This window comes from Acomys minous, assembly GCF_964271855.1.
Source record: "Acomys minous genome assembly, chromosome: 9".
NCBI classification, from domain to species: Eukaryota; Metazoa; Chordata; class Mammalia; order Rodentia; family Muridae; genus Acomys; species Acomys minous.
This window is the reverse complement of record NC_140490.1, coordinates 107,843,655-107,862,932: the sequence shown is the minus strand read 5'-3', so window position 1 is coordinate 107,862,932 and position 19,278 is coordinate 107,843,655. Positions and strand designations below refer to the sequence as shown.

The 19,278-nt window shown below is 36.2% G+C and overlaps 1 protein-coding gene and 1 pseudogene across 28 annotated transcripts in view; both read right to left on the bottom strand.

Moving 5' to 3' along the window:
- The window catches only part of PPFIA2 (PTPRF interacting protein alpha 2), a 438,359-nt gene that overhangs the window by 95,507 nt on the left and 323,574 nt on the right, over positions 1-19,278 (bottom strand). For all 27 annotated transcript variants that reach the window (XM_084794262.1, XM_084794271.1, XM_084794252.1 and 24 more), the window contains one exon: positions 18,300-18,416. In XM_084794262.1, the coding sequence (XP_084650388.1) occupies positions 18,300-18,416 (117 nt within the window). The remainder of the gene's footprint in view (positions 1-18,299; positions 18,417-19,278) is intronic.
- LOC311604402 (L-lactate dehydrogenase A chain-like) lies at positions 14,510-16,120 on the bottom strand (annotated as a pseudogene). The gene has a single exon. The product of its transcript is annotated as an L-lactate dehydrogenase A chain-like (transcript).

Sequence of the window (19,278 nt, the reverse complement as noted above, 5' to 3'; positions counted from 1 at the left end):
AGGGGCGGGGAATATAAACAGTCTTCACAATGAGAAACACGAAATCAGAATAAAATATAGTATTGGTGAAAGTCAGATCTCCTTCTCCACTTAACAGTGGAGAATATCCTGTCCATCGGCTAGTCTGGGTAGGGGTTTGAAGTTTACTGCCTATATTTTCCTTGCCTAGTGCCATAGTTTGAGGAGGACCCCAGGGCCCAGACCCGCTTGTAGTTTTCCAGGACCCTCTGGATCCTTCTATTTCCTCATTCTCCCAGGCTTCTCACACCTAAAGTCTCAATAGGATGTCCTCCCCTCTGACCTACTTTCCTGGTAGGTAAAGTTTTTCATGGGGACGTACCCCTTGGACTAGTGTCTCGATATAAGTGAGTATATACCATTTGATTCTTTTTGCTTCTGGGTGAACTCACTCATTATGGTAATTTCTAGTTCAATCCATTTGTCCACAAATTTCAGAAATTCCTGACTTTCACACAAACTCCGGTGCCCCATATTGGACCATGTCCCTTAGATGGGGAGGCCTAGTGGTACTCAGAGGAAGGATAATAGGTCACGAAGAAGAGACTCAATACCCTATGAGCATATACAGGGGGAGGAGGTCCCCCTCAGTCACAGACATAGGGGAAGGGAGTAGGGGGAGAAGCGGGAGGGAGGGAGGAATGGGAGGATACAAGGGATGGGCTAACAATTGAGATGCAATATGAATAAATTAATAAAAATTAAAAAAATAGTATTGGAGAAAAACTATTTTTAGAAAACTGATATTAATATATAAATTAAAATGACATGGAGGATGTGGAAAAGTAGCTAAGCAGTTAAGAACACCTGCTGGAGATTGATTTACATTCAGACTTTTAGATGCACCAAGATAGGAAAGATGTTTTCTTCAAGGCTGTCAGATACAAATAGCCAAAACACTAAGAATGTAACATTTATACAATTCCTGATTGTGTCATGGTTCTTCTTGCTGTATGTAGTCTATTGTATATATGTGTAATAATATAAATATATATGTAAAAAATAAAAATATGTTTAATTAATTAAAAAAAAAAAGAGCACCTGCTGGCTGTGCAAGGGCCTGGAAAGAGTTCTGATCAAAGCCCTGTGTAACTCTCTTCCACGGGATCTTCTGGGCTCCGCAGGTCCCTGCCCACACATGCCCAGACATTCCCACTCCCCTCACAGGAAATTAAATACAGGAAATTAATAAGATGGATATTTTAAAACCATGAAAGCAAACCAGTAGTTCTCAACCAGGGTGATGCATGCATTTGCACCACAATTTTATATGTGTCTATAAGAAGGCTATATTATATATGTAATTTAGCACAGATTACATAGATATGTGATACAAATAGCTCATTATTTTAATTAACAGCTAGAAATATACACCCTTTAATATTTTTCTTTTTTCTCCAAGTTCTTTTAAACTTTTCAGGCTTTATTTCATTTTATTTTTAATACAAGATATTTTACACACTTTATCTGGATCATGTTTTTTCCCTTCGCTCAAATATTCCTAGATCCTCCCACATCCTAACCTGTTTAACTTCTGAGGACATGGAATCCTTTTGTGTTGCCCAGTTATTCCTTAGCAGAGCAACAGTATGCTTGATATACCCAGTAAAATTTTATTGAAGAAAAAAATAACTTCCCTTTTCCAGCAGGTATCAGTTTCAGATAGCTTCTTGTTTAAGGATGGGACATTTTATTCATGTCACCTTGACAGTGCTGAAAGTATTGTCTGGTTTGAATTGGTGCATCTTATATGTGATGTTACGGTCCCTATGTGTTTATATGTGTATCTGTGTGAATGGAAGATGTTGTTCCTCTGAGTCATTAACCACTTCTGGCTTTCACAATATTTCTGCCTCTTCTACATAGACTCCCCAGCACTGAAAAGGGGCCAGTTGATAATGACATTGCATTTAGGTCTGTATTTTTCAAAGCCTTTCAGCTTCTATATGTTGTCCAGTTGTGGGTCTCTGTTTTAGCATCCAGTATAAAAAGAAGTTTCTCTGATGACTGCTGTGTGATTCAATGATTTCTTCACATAAAATATGTTATTAGGAGTCATTTTATTGATATGTTTTTTCAGCAGAATAATAGTATTAGGTTTTTCCTTAGGGCCCATGACATATTTTGTTTCAGTTTCTTGGCCACTTTATCAATATTAGATATAGTTCCATCTCATAGAATGAGTCTTAAATCATTCAAAAAGTGGCTGGTTATCCCCCAATATTTGTGCCATTATGCTACCAGAATATCTTGTATTCTGGTCTCTGTTATAGGTCTAAGGGTTTCTCTTGGGATGATATTGATGCCAACTTTTCTCCTCCTGTATTGTGCAAATACAGGACCATGACTATGAGTCAGTAGAGGTTAAGCTGATACCTAGGGAAGAGCTTGATTTTTCCATCTACGTTGACCTACCTACAGGCCCTACCAACACTCTGTGGAGGGTTACCAAAACCCTTGACAATAACCAGTGAATTTGGGCAATCTTTAGCACTACTTTGACAAACTGCTCATCAAGATGTAGTATATTGCTGGCACTGTGAGGTCTACTGTGTAGCTTAGGATGTTTAGTTTAGGCACTGTCTCTGCCAGCATATAACAACTTCATTTAAATTGCATATATATATATTAATTTCTAGAATAGTAGATTTACATATGGCTTTTCAACTAGCATTTAGTATTAGTTTGCCATCTCTATATTTCCTTCTTTACCCAAACATTCGATCTTGTTCCCCTTGTATGTTTATACAGTGACTCTAAGCACTCATGCAAGTGACAGAATTTTGTTCAAACAGCATAGCTAATATGATGATCCTAGTATTTGTGGATGAGATACTCAGAAATTATTGTTTATAGATTGCTAGCACTTAAACTTTACATATTCAGAATGCAGAGTGGAGGAAGCTTAAATAGGTCAAATATTTTGAAACAGTTATTTTCAATTTTTGGAAAGTATTTCTAGAAACTAGGGGAATCTACATTTCAAAGTGTCTTACAAGCCAATACTCAAGGTATTTAAAGGTAGAAGAAAATTCGATAACATCAAAATAAGACAAAAATGTATTAAAGAAATTTCAAGGGACCTGGAGAGACATTTCTCAAAACAAGACTCAAAATATGACAACATTTTAAAAAATAGTCTCAGCATTAGAAATCATCAAGGGAGGTACAAAATAAAACCACAGTGAAATATCAATCATGATTATTCTAATGTCTTGTACAAAAGTTAGAGGTCAGCAAATGTTGGCAAGAATTTACCCTATGGGGTTGACTGTAAATTATACAGTCATCATGGAAATTGGTAAGGCTTCTTTCTACAGATAAAAATAGAGTTGGCATATAATATAGCAATCTTACTTCTAAGCATATAACTAAGTATCCAAAGGAGTATTTTAATATGTCATTTTTACCTTGCTATTCAAAGTGATACTATTCATAATAGTGAACATATGGCATCAAATTGCTTACTAACTGATCAGATGGGTAGAGAAACTGTGGTGCATATGCTAATAGAATTCTGTTTCACTTTACACAAAGAAAGTTCTCATTTTCTACAACATGGTTGCACCTGGAGGAATTATAAATATATATATAACATGATCTCGATTATCTGCAGAACTTCATGTACAGAATCAAATGAAACTGACAAAGTATAAAAGTGACATAACCAAAGATGGGAAAGAAAGGATGGGAGGAAAAGAGAGGAAAAAGGGAAAGTAAAGAGGAACAGAATGAATGAGTCACAAAGAAAGAAAAGGGAGGGAGGGGGGGATGAAGAGAAAGGGGACAGGAAAAAGGAAGGATGGATGGATGGATGGATGGATGGAAAGGAGAAAGGGAGGGGAGGGGAGAAGAACAGAAAGAAAGGAAGGCAGGAAAATAAGCAATCTTGTCCCATAGCATCTTAGTTGAAGTTCTGTGTCTAGAGTACTAAGGAGACTGGGAGAAGATGTTATTCAAACACAGAAAGAAGATCACAACCAGCAGAAACAGGAAGGTATGGGAAGAGCAAAGCAGACCCGTTTGCCCAGCTGCGGTGTGATGATTACTTAACAGCATGAGCTTGTTCCGACACTGGTGTAAATTAGGAGACATCTGAACATAAATGTGCTCCCATGTGCAATTTTGTTCCTAAGAAGCATGGCTAAATACAGAAAATAGCCCTCTCTCTGAACCAAGCTGTGTGCTCTCCCTGCCCACTGGCTACTGCAGGGGACCTCATCCCGAGGCATGAGTCACCAGTTCACTCATCCACATCTGCCTTACAACTCCCTGTGTGATCCTAGCTGCCTCTATAGTGGCCATTTAATAATAAAAGACAACCTTTAAGTTTTGTGACATGCACACAATTTTTAAAATAGTGCCTTTTGCCGGTAAAGGTCCATATTTATCACCTTTCCATGATGCTATAATTACAATTTAAAACCCTGCAAAGTTATCACAGCTACTACACATTTAGCAAGTGGTACTACCCTTCCCTATAATTCAGCTCTCAGTTTCTGTTCAGGGTTCTCTTCTCACCAATGTGCAGAGAGTGGTATAACGCAAGAGTTCACACTTACCTTTGTCTAAGAGCAGTCCCTGGAGAGGTGCTCAGCTCTTACCCTTATGCAAGCAACACTGCTGGCATTGAGGACACTAGTCCCTCAAGGAGGGTAGAGCTAAAAGGCTACACCATGCACTGAAAATGCCCTCCCTCTTTCTTTGACAAAGTCCAGAACCTGCTTTGTCAAAGTAGTTGTCAAGTGTTCAGCGCAACTGTATAAGAATTAGTTGCAGGGATCCAACAAGTATCATAATAGCAACTAGTAATCTATAGTGTTTTCTTGAAAAAGAAACTGTTTACACCTATACTGTTAAATTTTTAAAATATATTTTATTAACTTATTCATATTACATCTCAATTGTTATCCCATCCCTTGTATCCTCCCATTCCTCCCTCCCTCCCTCCCATTTTCCCCTTACTCCCCTCCCCTATGACTATGACTAAGGGGGTCCTCCTCCCCCTGTATATGCTCATAGGGTATCAAGTCTCTTCTTGGCAGCTTGCTATCCTTCCTCTGAGTGCCACCAGCCTCCCCCTCCAGGGGACATGGTCAAATATAGGACACCTGAGTTCGTGTGAAAGTCAGACCCTACTCTCCACTCAACTGTGAAGAATGTCCTGTTCATTGGCTAGATCTGGGTAGGGGTTCAAAGTTTACTGCACGTATTGTCCTTGGCTGGTGCCATAGTTTGAGCAGGACCCCTGGGCCCAGATCTGTCTGAAAAATTATAGAAGAAAGATCAGGACTCTACAGTTAAAATAACTTACAGCTATGCTTCCCACAATGAAAAACAACAAATTACTTACATCTGTAATAAACCCAAATGCGTTACAGAATGTATTATGTTAAACAGTTCTCAGTCTAGAGAAGAACAAAAGAATAACTTAGTTCATATGGATGTCTACACTGGATAATTCAACTCACAGAGGCAGGAAAGCAGAATGGCTGCACCCAGGGCCAGGGTTCTGAACTGGACGCACAGGGCCACAAATTCACTTTAAAGTGTGAAGAGATTGCTCTTTGTTTGAACTGAGGTGGTATTCACACAGACATATCTCTATAAACATATAAAATTTTATGTACACTGGAAATGAATAGAGTTGCTTTATTAAAACTCTACAAAAATCTCTCAAATGATTGAAAACTGCTTTTATAATGGGAAAGGCACTCCGATACTCACAGAATTCTAAGTACCTTTGGAAAACTAAGATTTACATCGTCATCATAGTTTTGTGTCACTGTGGTAAAACTCCACAACATATAGAAATTTGGAGAAGAAAGGGTTTGTAGCATCTTGAATGTTCAGGTACAGTCAGCCATAGAAGTCCAGGCATGAACAAGGAGGCAGGAACTCAAGCAGAGACCTCGGAGAAATGCTCCTCACTGACTTCCTTCCCATGTCTTGCCTATTCTGCTTGGCATATCTCCCTAGAACTACCAGCCTAACGGTGTAACGGTGGCACTGCAGACACTGAGCTGTGCCCTGACATTTCAATCATCAACCAAGAAAAGACACCACAGGCTTGCCTATAAGCCAATCTGGTGAGCAGTTTTTTTTTTTCTCTGTTAATGTTCTCTCTTCCCAAACAATTACGTTGTAAAATGAGATATCCCAATAGTCAATGGCTTATGTAGTCATGATGAACTAAATTGAAATGCACAACTTTGAATTACAGTTCAGTTTGTCTATTATTCACCATACTAAGTCTATAATGAGAACATACACAAAAATAAGGAAAAAATTGTGCACACTGTGTAATCGAGACAAGGACCAAACATCAACATAATATATATATATATATATATATATATATATATATATATATGTGTGTGTGTGTGTGTGTGTGTGTGTGTGTGTGTGTGTGTGTGTGTATTATGTATATATGCATGTTATATAGATAAAATATATACTAATGTATATAAAATCAGTGATGTGTGCATTTATAAATATATATGGATATACATAATAATATCTATCTCATATGTGTGTATATTTATTTCATGAATATTTAGTACAAAATGGTAGTAATTTTCTAATTAAGAAGAAATACTATGGCAACTCTATGCACCTGAAGTCCATTAAAATCTTGTTGAGGACTGTAAGCTTTAATAGGCAAAAGACTAGATAATTTTAACTAAATATAAACAGTAATCAGCCAACTAAAATAAAACACTTTTAAAATGTTAACCTTTGATTTCATTAAGCAGCAGAGATACACTGCATAGCCTGGACACACCTGGTGAAATTTAGAACAATGTGTGAAAATATGCTGGCTCTGCCAATTTACTTTTACCTGAAGTGTTTATGAAACTTCTCTGCTTATAAACATACAAGCATCTTAATATTTTGGGCTGTGGATGGAACTCATGGAAAGGTACTTAAATACTGTTTCACTAAGTTGCAGCTCAAGTCCTTAAGATAAACATGCACTTTAAAAACGTATTCCAGTTAAGTAACCATATTTTTTAAAAATTTAGTTACTTGTTCACTAATTGTGGGAATGATTCTTTGGTGGGTTTACCCTAGCACTAATACATTTAAGAGCTACTAGTTTATTTTCTGTTGTTAAAATATTTTCAGCACAATTTGTACACCTAGACAACAGTCAGTTTCCCCTGTTTTCTACCTTACATCATTTACATCATTCTCATGTGTGCTTTATTTTTTACTACTTATTGATCTTTCTAAAAGAAAATGGAAATAGAACAGCAGAATAGATGATTAAAAAGCTGATCTTCCTACTAGTTAAATTCTTAAAATAGAAACATAAGTACTATTAAAATTTACTAGTACCTGCGCAGTGACCACGAAACAGTTCCATTCCATTTTTACAAGTAACTCCCGCATTTAATAGTTAGCAATGCATTGCTGATTACATTGTCAAAGAAATTATAATGAAATTTACAACCATTACCATACATCAGCAGGGGTTTCTAGACTAGAAAGTGTCCTATAATGTAGGAGAATGTCTTAAAAATAAATTTATTCTCTGAGAAAAGAATGTAGAAATAAAACAAACTGTAGAGCTCTAAAATAAATATATAACACAGATTCAGACAGGAAATATTAATAGCCATAAAATAATGAGAAGAGTAATAAAAATGTAGATAGTTGATTTACAGTTAGTGTAAATCAATAATGAATTGGGGAAAATAATATATCTGAATGAATATTAAACACACCATTCTAAAAGCCAACAATATTAGGAATGAATGGCATAAATAAATTCTATCCAAGAATTAGTACAAGGAAAGATTTTTGAAAGGATTTACACAGTGGAATGAGCTAGCAAACATTTTTGTTTCTTCCTTGGGATCTTGAAGGCCCACATAATAAGCAACATTCTTGAGCTTACATTTACATCAAAATAATCAAATAAAACTGCATCTTAATTACAATAACATGATCAAGCAAAGAAAGAAAGAAAGGTTCTGTCTCTAAAGATTGGGTTCAAAAAATACTTCTTTGTTGCTCACATTCATTATGGTCTTATCATGTGTGATGCAACTTAGTTATTTAATATCTGTTAATTACTTCATATGCAGAAAATAAACTGATGCATTGAAGGAATTCTACTATGGTTGACACTTTAAAATGTCATAAGATGAAGATTCCACATTGGATATTCTGGTTCTAATGTCTGCTTCCAGAAGCTGTCTTTTTTCTTTTTATTTATTTATTCATATACTTTTTTTCTCTTTAATTTCTTCACTTTACATCCTGATGGTAGCCCTCTCCTTTGTTGCCTCCTGGTCCCACCCTCCCTCCCTCCTTCCTCCCTCTTCCCCCTCCCCTAGTCCTCACAAATGGAGAGCTCTCCTCCCCTATCATCTGACCCCAGCCTATTAAGTCTCATCTGGACTGTTAATATCCTCTTCCTCTGTAGCCTGGCAAGGCCACCCCACCAGGGGGAAGTGACCCGCAAGTGGGCACCAGAATCTATGTCAGAAGCAGTCTCTACTCTCCATATTAGGGGACCCACAAGGAGGCAGTGCTACCTATCTATTACATCTGAGCAGAGGGTCTAGATCCACATCCACGCCATGCATGGTCCTTGATTGGTGCATCAGTCTCTGCAGCACTGCCCCCTTGAACCCCTCCCGTCCTATCCCCAGTGAGATTTGATGGAGCCCCTGTCTCTTCTAGGTCCTTCTATCTCCCAACTCTTCCATAAGACTCCCTGTGTTATACCCCAAAGTTTGGCTGTGAGTCTCAGCATCTACTTGGATCTTCCGCTGGGTGAAATCTTTCAGAGGATCTTTATGGTAAGCTTCCTTCCTGCTCCTTCTCTTCTATTGCTTCTTGTATCTCTTCTATTTGCCCATTTGTATGAGAATTAAGCATTCTCCCTAGGGTCCTCCCTGTTATTTAGCCTCTTTATGTCTGTGCATTGTAGTATGGTAATCATGTATTATGTGGCTTATATTTGCTTATAAGTGAGTATATACCATGTGTGTCTTTCTGGATCTGGGTCACGTTCCTCAGGATGATCATTTCTAGTTCCATCAATTTGTCATGATTTCCTTGTTTTTAATATCAGAGTAGTATTCCATTGTGTAGATGTACCACAGTTTCTTTATCCATTCTTCAGTTGAGGGACATCTAGGTTGTTTCCTGATACTGGCTATTACGAATAAAGCTGCTATGAACATAGTTGAGCAAATGCCCTTGTTGTATGTTGGAGTATCTTTTGGGTATATGACCTGGAGTGGTATAGCTGGGTCTTGAGGTAGCACTATTCTAAATTTTCTGAGAAAGTACAAGATTGATTTCCAAAGTGGTTGTACATGCTTGCACTCCTACCAGCAAGATCCTCTCCAGCATGTGCTGTCACTTGAGTTATTGATCTTACACATTCAGACAGATCTAAGATGGAATCGCAGAGTTGTTTTGACTTGCATTTCCATGATAACTAGGGACTTTGAGCATTTCTTTAAGTGTTTCTCAGCCATTCTATATTTCTTTGTGGAGAATTCTCCGTTAGCTCTGTACCCCATTTTAATTGAATTATTTGGTTTGGTGGTATTTAATTTATTGAGTTCTTTATATATTTTGAGTATTAGTCCTCTGTCAGATGTAGGGTTGGTGAAGATCTTTTCATAGTCTGTGGGCTGTCCTTTTGTTCTGATGACAGTGTCCTTTGCTTTACAGAAGCTTTTAAGTTTCATGTTGTCACATTTATTAATTGTTGACCCTAGAGCCTGAAGTGTGGGCAATCTCTTCAATAGAGTACTTGGAATCCTATCTAGAGAGAAAAAAAAAAACAAAAAACAAAAACAAAAACAAAAAACTAAAGGGCATCAAAGGATACAAATTTGAAAGGAGGACATCAAAGTATCACTATTTGCAGATGATATAATAGTATAGATAAGTATAGTGGAGAGATGGCTCAGCTGTTAGAGACTAGGCTCACAACCAAAATTCATAAGTGATACAAATACTTCTACCAAAGAACTCATACAGCCGATGAACACCTTCAGCAAAAATGTCTACATACCAAATTAACTTTTAAAAATCCTATATATAAAAGACAGAGAGGCTGAGAAAGAAATCAAGGAAACAACACTATTCACATTAGCCACAAAAAACAAAAACAAAAACCCATAAAGTATCATGGTGTAACTCTAACTAAGCAAGTGAAAGACCTGTATGAAAAAAAGTCAAGTCTCTGAAGAAAGAAATTGAAGAAGATTTCAGAAGATGGATCCTATGCTCATGGACCATAGTATTAACATAGTAAAATGGCCACCTTATCAAAAGCAATCTATAGATCCAATGGAATTCCCATCAAAATGCCAACACAATTCTTTACAGCCCTTGAATGATCAATTCTCAACTTCATATGGAAAAACAAACAAATGAACAAGACAAAATAAAACAAAACAAAAAACCAGAATAGCTAGGACAATCCTATATAATAAAAGATCTTCTGGAGGTATCCCCTCCCTGATTTCAAGCTGTACTATAGAACAACAGTAATAAAAGATGCATGGTACTGGAGTAGAAATAGGCTGGTTGTTCAAAGGAATTGAATCAAAGACCCAGAGATTAACCCAACACCTATGGACAATAGTTTTGTTTTTGTTTTTTTTTTTTGGCAAAGTTGCCAAAACCATACAATCGGAAAAAAGATAGCATCTTCAACAAATGGTGCAGTCTAACTGGATATCTCTGTGTAGAAAAATGCAAAATGATCCATATTTATCACTCTGCACAAAACTAAAGTTCAAGTGGATTAAAGGGCTCAACATAAAACCAGACACACTAAATCTGTTAGGAGATAAAGTGGAGAAGAGCCTTGATCTCATTGGCACAAAAACTGTCTTTCTTGCTCCTGTCTCCCCTTTGCTTTTTTTCTTTGTATTTCTATCCATCCAGTCATTCTTTCATTTATTCACTAAGTCAATAAACTACCAAAAGCCTCACTCTATTTATATTATGCCAGATACCAAGATAGGTCCTTAGAGTAACAAGATCCTTGTTTGAAGATAACACAGTGTGGTCTTTATTGAGTATGGATACAAGCAAACCAAGCAACTAAATATGTACAAAGGACAAAAAAATCACTTACTGAATAGAGACAGAAATGCTTTTAGGTTACAATTTGCCACTTAAGTGAACTTTACGTCATCTACATTACTGTTTTGTTAATTTTCATATTCTGCCTTTTTTTCCTTTTATTTTAAATATCAGAAATATATACTGATTTCAGATCTTGCCCAACACATATAGTTTTAACTTTTATTAAAGATTCTCTAGTATATAATTGAAAGCTGTTATTTTTTATGATGCAATGTCTCTTTAAGTCTACTTTATTCCACAAAGGGCACGTGCTTTTACTTTTTGTAAATCTAGAGTTTAAGCAAAGCAGAAACATCATTTTCAGTCAGTGTTTTGTCAATCTAATCCATAGTTATTTTGAGAACCGTTGGGATAATTGAATGAGAAAGTATTGATGGACTCTATTCTGGCCAACACAAAAGGATGAGGTTTCTCCAGGCAATTGTTTTCAAATTTTCTTGGGTATTAGCTAAGTTTATACAGGACTAGGAACCACAGATCAATATCGTGGGTTGCATTTTATTGATTGTTGTTGTCTTATTAATCATTAAAGTATAAAAATAGCATAAAATAAAAGTGAAATAATAAGGCAATAAAATTGATTGAGCAAGCAAGTGTAATAAAATAATAGGCCCAGGTATTAGTTTTTCCTTTTTTCTTTTTGAATAATAAACTTATCTTTTTGTTTTTGAGATTGCATCACTTATTTTCTCCCTCCCAAGTCTCCCATATACTCTTCCTGCTCCTTCTCAAAATCATGTTCTTGCTTTTCATTAGCTCTTTCCTGTATATATATTGAAATACAACCTTCTAAGTCTGAATAATGTTGTATTTTCAGTGAATAACAGTTTAAAAGAAAACTAAAATTATAGTAAGGAAGAGAATATTGCGAAGTGTTCTTATATGTGGCTCTGTCATACTTTAGAATTCAGAGAATGTAAAAGTGTGATATTGATATAGTACAGATTGTTAATTAAAAATGGCTCTCAGGCAAGTTGTCAAAGAAGGATTTGTAATCCAATGTTTAGAGAAAAATGCATGCACTACTAGTTTTTTCTTTAACATAGTATCAACTAGTTGTTTTTAAATATTTCAAATAAAAAATAGTGTAGAGTCCTCTACCATTCCTAATTTTAATATGCTCAATCGACTTTGTTGAGTATAGAATTTTTTATTTTTTATTTTTTTTGGTTTTTCGAGACAGGGTCTCTTTGTGTAGCCTTGGCCGTCCTGGACTCACTTTGTAGACCAGGCTGGCCTTGAACTCACAGTGATCCGCCTACCTCTGCCTCCCGAGTGCTGGGATTAAAGGCGTGTGCCACCACGCCCAGCTTGAGTATAGAATTTTTATTATTACTTATTTGTTATTTTTAACCCACTTAGTTCAGTTATTACTGCACATTAGTGAGTGAGTGGTATGGTTTATCCACCTTGACATGGGGAATCTACAAGTTGCCACACACCTGAAGAAAGTGAGCCTCCTTCCCCAACAGGCACAAATTTCAGTAAAATCTCCTCCCCTAAGTATGGGGCCTCAGAATCCCTATTCTCTCCTTCCTAGAATTTGTACAGGCTAGAATTTGTGTGTGTCTTTGGTAGGTAATCACAGATGCTGTCAGTTTGGTTTTTTGCAGCATTCATGTCATGTCCAAAGAATAGCAATCCACAGCTCTCAAATCCTTCTTCTAGTTCTTCTATTCTTTTTACTTGCTGCTCCACAACACTTCAATCAGTAATGCTCTGACTATGGACTTCACACTGAAACATAAACACCTATGCACAGCCCTTCCACTGTAGACAGCTTCCACCCCATGTATCAACATTTTCTGACTCAAATCTGCTCTGCCTGTAGGCAAAGACACTGTAGTCAGCAATCTTAGCAAACAAACCTGCTTGATCATTCTTTCCATAGGTGCAGCAGTGCATGGGTGGACCATTTTGAAGAAAAGCTCATAAGTAGTGACCTGTTGTTTGGCCAGGGATTCTTGGATTTAAAGGTACCAGCACAGGAGTCTAAGTATTGGACCTCCTCTTAGCTATGATTGAAGTGCCATGCATACAATAATCAAACATTTGCCATGCCCCTTCCTTGTGAATTCAATTCTAGGTTAGAAAATATGTGTATATTATATATCACATAATATATATACATATTATATATACATATATACTCAAGAGAAGTTGTTACATATTTTGTAAAATGGATATTGTTACATAAAATAATATCATCTCTAAATATAATAAATGAATATATGTAATTATGAAAACAACAACAACAGCACATTTTTCTAACTTGAAGAAACAATAAGGTCTGGAAATTGAACAGTTTGGTAAAAAATAGGTCATTTATCTCAATCTTATTATCTGAAAAGAAAAATGACCAAGGTCTACATACTGATGAACAGAAAAGTGACATATATTAACTTGGAATGGGAATTAATTTTGAAACATTGTAATTAAAGTGGTCCTAAGCTTAAAACACACAAACTTTTCCTTGCATAAAGAATAAAGTTGAACTCTACCAGAGCCTGTAAGAATTTTACATCCTGGCAATTGTTACTGTCACTGTTATTTTACTCATTGTTAGTAATTTCATTTCCAACTAGTATTTAGTTATTTTGTTATTTTCCCTTCACTAGAATATAACAAAGAAGCGTCATCCACTCAGCACATTTGCACACAGTGTTTTCTTTAAATACTCTGTAAGATGTTTTTATGTTTCATTCCTTAACTTTTATTTAAACTTCAACAAAATATGTACTTCACTCCTAATATCATTTTATTTCCCATTTTATCATGTCTTCAACCTTCCTCTTGCGTGAATATTGCTCAATGTAAACTCTTACCAATTTTATCATAGGGTTATGCCTTCTAAATTGCTACCACTACCATTCAACAGATATGTGTCTCTTAGTAATTTTTTACAGATCAAGAATGAAAAAGGAAGCAGAGAAGATGAAAGTGATTATGTCCAAAAGCAGTAAGGTTATCTTAAAATTTGCATATTAACTCCATCAGTCTAAAAAGAGTAACAATAAAAATGATGATGAGCCTGGTTCTCAGTACCTTAAGCAACAGGGTTCTAGAATTATTATTATGTGAATATATTCTTTGAGCAACACTAAATCTAAAATCACATAGAAGCTTTTAAAACTGTTTTATCTTAACGTGCTTCCTTGCTTCTTTTGTTTTGGCAATGTTGACAATAGTTATAGGACATTTGTGAATAATAGAGCCTATTTTGGAGTATTTCAATGAGGCATATTGTCAAAAGTTGGTCAAGTAAATTCTCATTGCAATGTTATAGAACATCCTCTTATGAGTAATAATCTATCCTAATAGTGCAAGTTAAGTGATTTTATGGGTGAACAAGAGGTGGTACTTGTAACTAGGATTGCAAAGTATTTTCTATCACTTTTATTGTCAATTTACAACAATCTAGCTTATTTTCTCCTGAGCAACAAGGTATCAGTTTATACACTGATACCTCGGAAATCCTTTCCTGTTAAATTTCATTACACATTCTTTTTTTTTCCAATTGCTATTCAAGATTTATTTGGTGTTTTCATTGACATGACACTTGGCTAGCTGGTTGCATCACCCATTTTCAGCTCTTACTTTTTATATAACATTTCAGTGTACACTACAGACACATATAATACACAAAATATTATCCTTTATAACAGTTATGCACAAGATATGCATAATGGCCTTACACACTGGATCCAGGTTATGACTAATTGGAAACTTGCTGGTCTAAGCATATTCAGTGAGAGTGTGAAACAATAACAGAGCAGTCTCTGGGGATAACCGAAACCTGCACATAATTGGCAGTGTTTCTAGGGAACAGGGGGACTGCCACACTAACCAGGTTACCACTACACAAGGACCACTTAGCATCAAGGTAGAGCTGTGGGATCTGAGGTTCTCCCCATATCACCTTAACACAACTGCACTAACCACAGCTCAGATGAGGAAGAGAAAAGTGTGTGGTCTCCATAGAAACCCTGCTTCAGCCTGGAAGAGTGAAGTCCTAGGATATGGGGAGGCTTTAGAACTGCAGATCTTTCTGGATTACCCAGTGTATCAGCACTCATCTTCAGGTGGGCCTCCTCTTCAGGAGTCGGAGTTGCCCTCACAACATCTGAGATTCCATTTTGTCCCAGGACACAAGGGACACTGAGGAAGATATCATCCTTTATCCCATAGAGACCCGTAATCATGGTGGAGATGGGATGCATCCTTCTAAGATTCTTCATTATGTTTTCAGCCAAGTCTGCCATAGAGAGGTCAATGACCCAAGACCTATAACCCTTCAGTTTTTATCACCTTGTAGGCACTGTCCATGACCTGCTTGTGGACCACCTTCCACTCCTCCTTGTCTGCATCAGTGGCCAGTTCTGGCTTCAGATTCTTCAGGGAGATGCTGGCAACATTTGCACCACTACACACGGGCACACAGGAGTCTCCCTGCTCCCATAGGACCTACCCATGACATCTTAGCAGGTGAACTACCAGGCTTTCTCCCTTCAGGTAATGGAACCAAGCGGAACTTAGAATTCAGCCACCTCCAACAAGTCAGTTTTTTTGGGAAAACCAATTGTTTTCCAAGCCACATAGATCAAGATATCCACTGGGTTGGAAATGGTGATCCACTTGCAATTTGGACTGTACTTTACGACATTGTCAATGAGGAACTTGAAGATAGTCACTTTTCGCCTGACCAAATTGAGTTGGCACTCTCCCTCTTGCTGATTGGCTCCTGCTGTGAGGATGACCAGCTTGGAGTTTGCAGTCACACTATAGTTGGATGGAGAAAATTTTTGGTGTTCTAAGGAAAAGGCTGCTCTGCTGGAGAACATTCATATCTCCCTTGAGTTTGTCTTCCATGGCATCAACAGAGCAAGTTCATCTGCCAAGTCCTTCATTAAGATACTGATGGCACAAGCCATGCCAACAGCACAAACTCAATGACCATAACCTTGTTCTGGAGAGCCTGATCTTCCTTAAGAAGAGTTACAATTTGCTGGTCCTTGAGGCTTGCCCTTTTGGACTATGAAGATTTTGGGACTGCTAGTGCATGATGGTAGACATTGGGCATGTAGCAGCATTATCTGGGCTTGGTGACACTGGCTCCAGCAAGTCATTATACATTCTTTAGACTAACATTGTTTTCCTCTGCTTAGATATAATTGTGCTCTCAATTGAACTAATAAACAACCTTTCAATTATAATTCTATGATAACTTATTATTTAATGGTATCGCTATCTCTCAAATGGCCATGTTATGACAATAAGACTAGAAGTGGATGAATAGCAATGCCTTTTGCATATAACTAGCATATTTACTTAAATTATCAGAGTAGCTTTTTATTTGATTAACACTTGTCAGACAAGAAAATGTGCTCTAATATCCAGCAGCTATTTAATCATGGAAAAAATCAGTCACAGGTTTAATATAAAACGGATCCCAGATTACTTAGTTTAAATTTAAATTTAAAATAATGTACAAATTATATGTTTTAATTTGTTCTGGATAGTGTTATCATTACTGTGATGAAACACCATCACCAAAGCAATTTGGGAAGGAAAGAATTTATCTGGCTCAGGCTTCCACATCACTGTGCATCACTGAAGGAAATATATGTGATGTGATACTCGTTTGAGGAAAAGTCTACTGTTGATGGCATCATTCAAAGGAATGAACAACAGTAAATTTCATGTTTCTTTCCTTAATGCTCTTTTGTTTTTGTTTTTGTTTTTTTGAGACAGATTTTCTCTGTGTAACCTTGGCTGTCCTTAACTCACTTTGTAAACCAGGCTTGCCTTGAACTCACAGAGATCCACCTGCCTCTGCAGCCCAAGTGCTAGTGTTAAAGGCCTGTGCCACCACGCCTGGCCTCTTAAAGGTTTTCTTAAAGCAAACACCTTCTCCTAAAGAGATTGGTGGTGCAGTGACTAACTTAGCTGAAGGAAAGATAAATTATTTTTCATTTTAGTCTCGTACATAGCCTATGACATTATCATACATGATTTATTATTAAAATTCAAGTTAAGATTTCAATAAAATACATAGAACAAGTTTAAAAGAGTGGTTTAAAAATAAGTGTCTGTCCGGTTGTCAGCCATCAGACCTGAAGGCCGCCTCAGGAAGCTCATCTAAGTAACTCAGTTTCCTTGGCATCTGAAGGAAGAAGAATGAAATGCCATCCATCTCTGAAAAACAGCCTCAGTAGAAAGTGCTTGCTTTACATGTCGGCAGGAATCTAATGCTATTTGCCTTGTCAGTCTGTCACTTGCTTCTTAATCTCTGGGTTTTAGAACCTCTTGGCACTTGCAATTACAACAGTTTAGCTACTTGAGTCAAGTAGTCTTAATGCCTAAGGAGCTTAAGTGTCCAAAAATATAACACGTTGTAGGAAAACAAGTACATCCTCTTGAGTTTTAAGGCCAGCTTATGCAAATATTTAAGTAATTTTCATATAACTTAAGACTCACTTATAATTTGTATTCCTTGTCTTCTCCTAGAAACACAGAAACCTTCTTTTGATAGTGGCCAAACAGACCATGGAGCCTCTTTTTGCCTGTGTCTAAACACCATTGTAAAGAAAATGGTTTCTTTTTAAAGGTGAATGAATGAAGGAAGGAAGGAAGGGAACAAGGAAGGAAGGAAGGAAGCTAGTTAAAGTCAAATGGCTGCAAATATTGTGTCCCTCATTGTTTCATTGTCAGAAGTATAATGGGATCATTGAGAAAAGATAAAGAACTTAAGTACTCAATCAAGAAAGAAAAATAATGATTTCCAAGAACAATTTTAATTAATACACTGTGTGCAATAACACCTATAAACTGAATAACAATGTCTTCAAAACACTAGCATACAAAATAATATATATGTAGTTTGAAGTGTATGTTTTATATACCTTGAATATATACATTAAATTATTAAATTTACATCAATTAATAAAAACATAACACATGTATGACTGCATACAAGGCAAACACATTAAACTTTAAAATAAACACATTGAAAGTAATAAATAAAGCCTTATGAACTTCTGATTAAAAAATCAGCACATAGTTTTATCATTACATGATTTTATTTTTTATATTCCTATCAAATGAGGCAACAAATCAACACTTTCCCTTAAAACAGGTTATGTATATCATACCTTTTCATGGACTTTCTGGCCAGGTTCCATCCCTTCAAGATGCTCTGATTCTGTAGAGCCTTCACTTGATACCATTTTTCTCTGAATATGAATATTTTGCTCACGCAAGGCAACAATCTGCAAAATAAAAAAGTAATTCCTTTAAAAGATAATTTACACTGATGTGGCTAACTGCTAATGAGGATGGAAAATGGTTGAAACACAAATATTAAATTGTACCTACATTATGATTTCAAAATGTTTTTATAGAATTTAGGTCAGCATTTTGAATAACACGTGAATTCATATCATTTCTCTTTAAAAAATTAAATCATAGAAAAATTTACCTAAGAATGTATTTTCCATTTGGAAATACAGTGCCTAAATGCAAAATTAGCTTTTAAATTGTGTTGTCATAAAAATCTTTATTGTATGTATTTTCAAATGTGCAAAAAGATAATTACTTATATAAAATTTAAAAAAACCATTTACATGATAGTAGTAGTATAACTTCATGGAATCTATTTTATATTACCAATTTATATGTTGTGACTAGATCTAGAATGAATCCACTTCTGTGATGTTTTTTATGTGGTAAAAACTGAATTGTACAAAGCTATGTAATATTTGAAACGATAAGACCAATGGATCACACAAACAAACAATCATTTAAGAAGAAGACAGTAAGTATCTTTGTGTTCCTGGTGTTTCTGTTCAGTACTTAAGGGCTGTTTTCTTCCATGGTGTGTCTAATGATGCCTCATGATCTTTCATGTGGCCTCGGGAATGTGTATGTATGTAATGTTGTTTTATGGGGCACATCACTAATAACAAAAACAAGTATTTAAGTATTGTTTTATAATAAAATAGTCACCAGATGACTGATCGTTAAAAGTCCTTTTTGTTCCCATAGAACTAACCATAAAGTAGCCAGAATCATCTTTGCAAAAATGTATCGACATGTCTGTGTTTGCACTGTATATATGCATGTTAGTGGGTG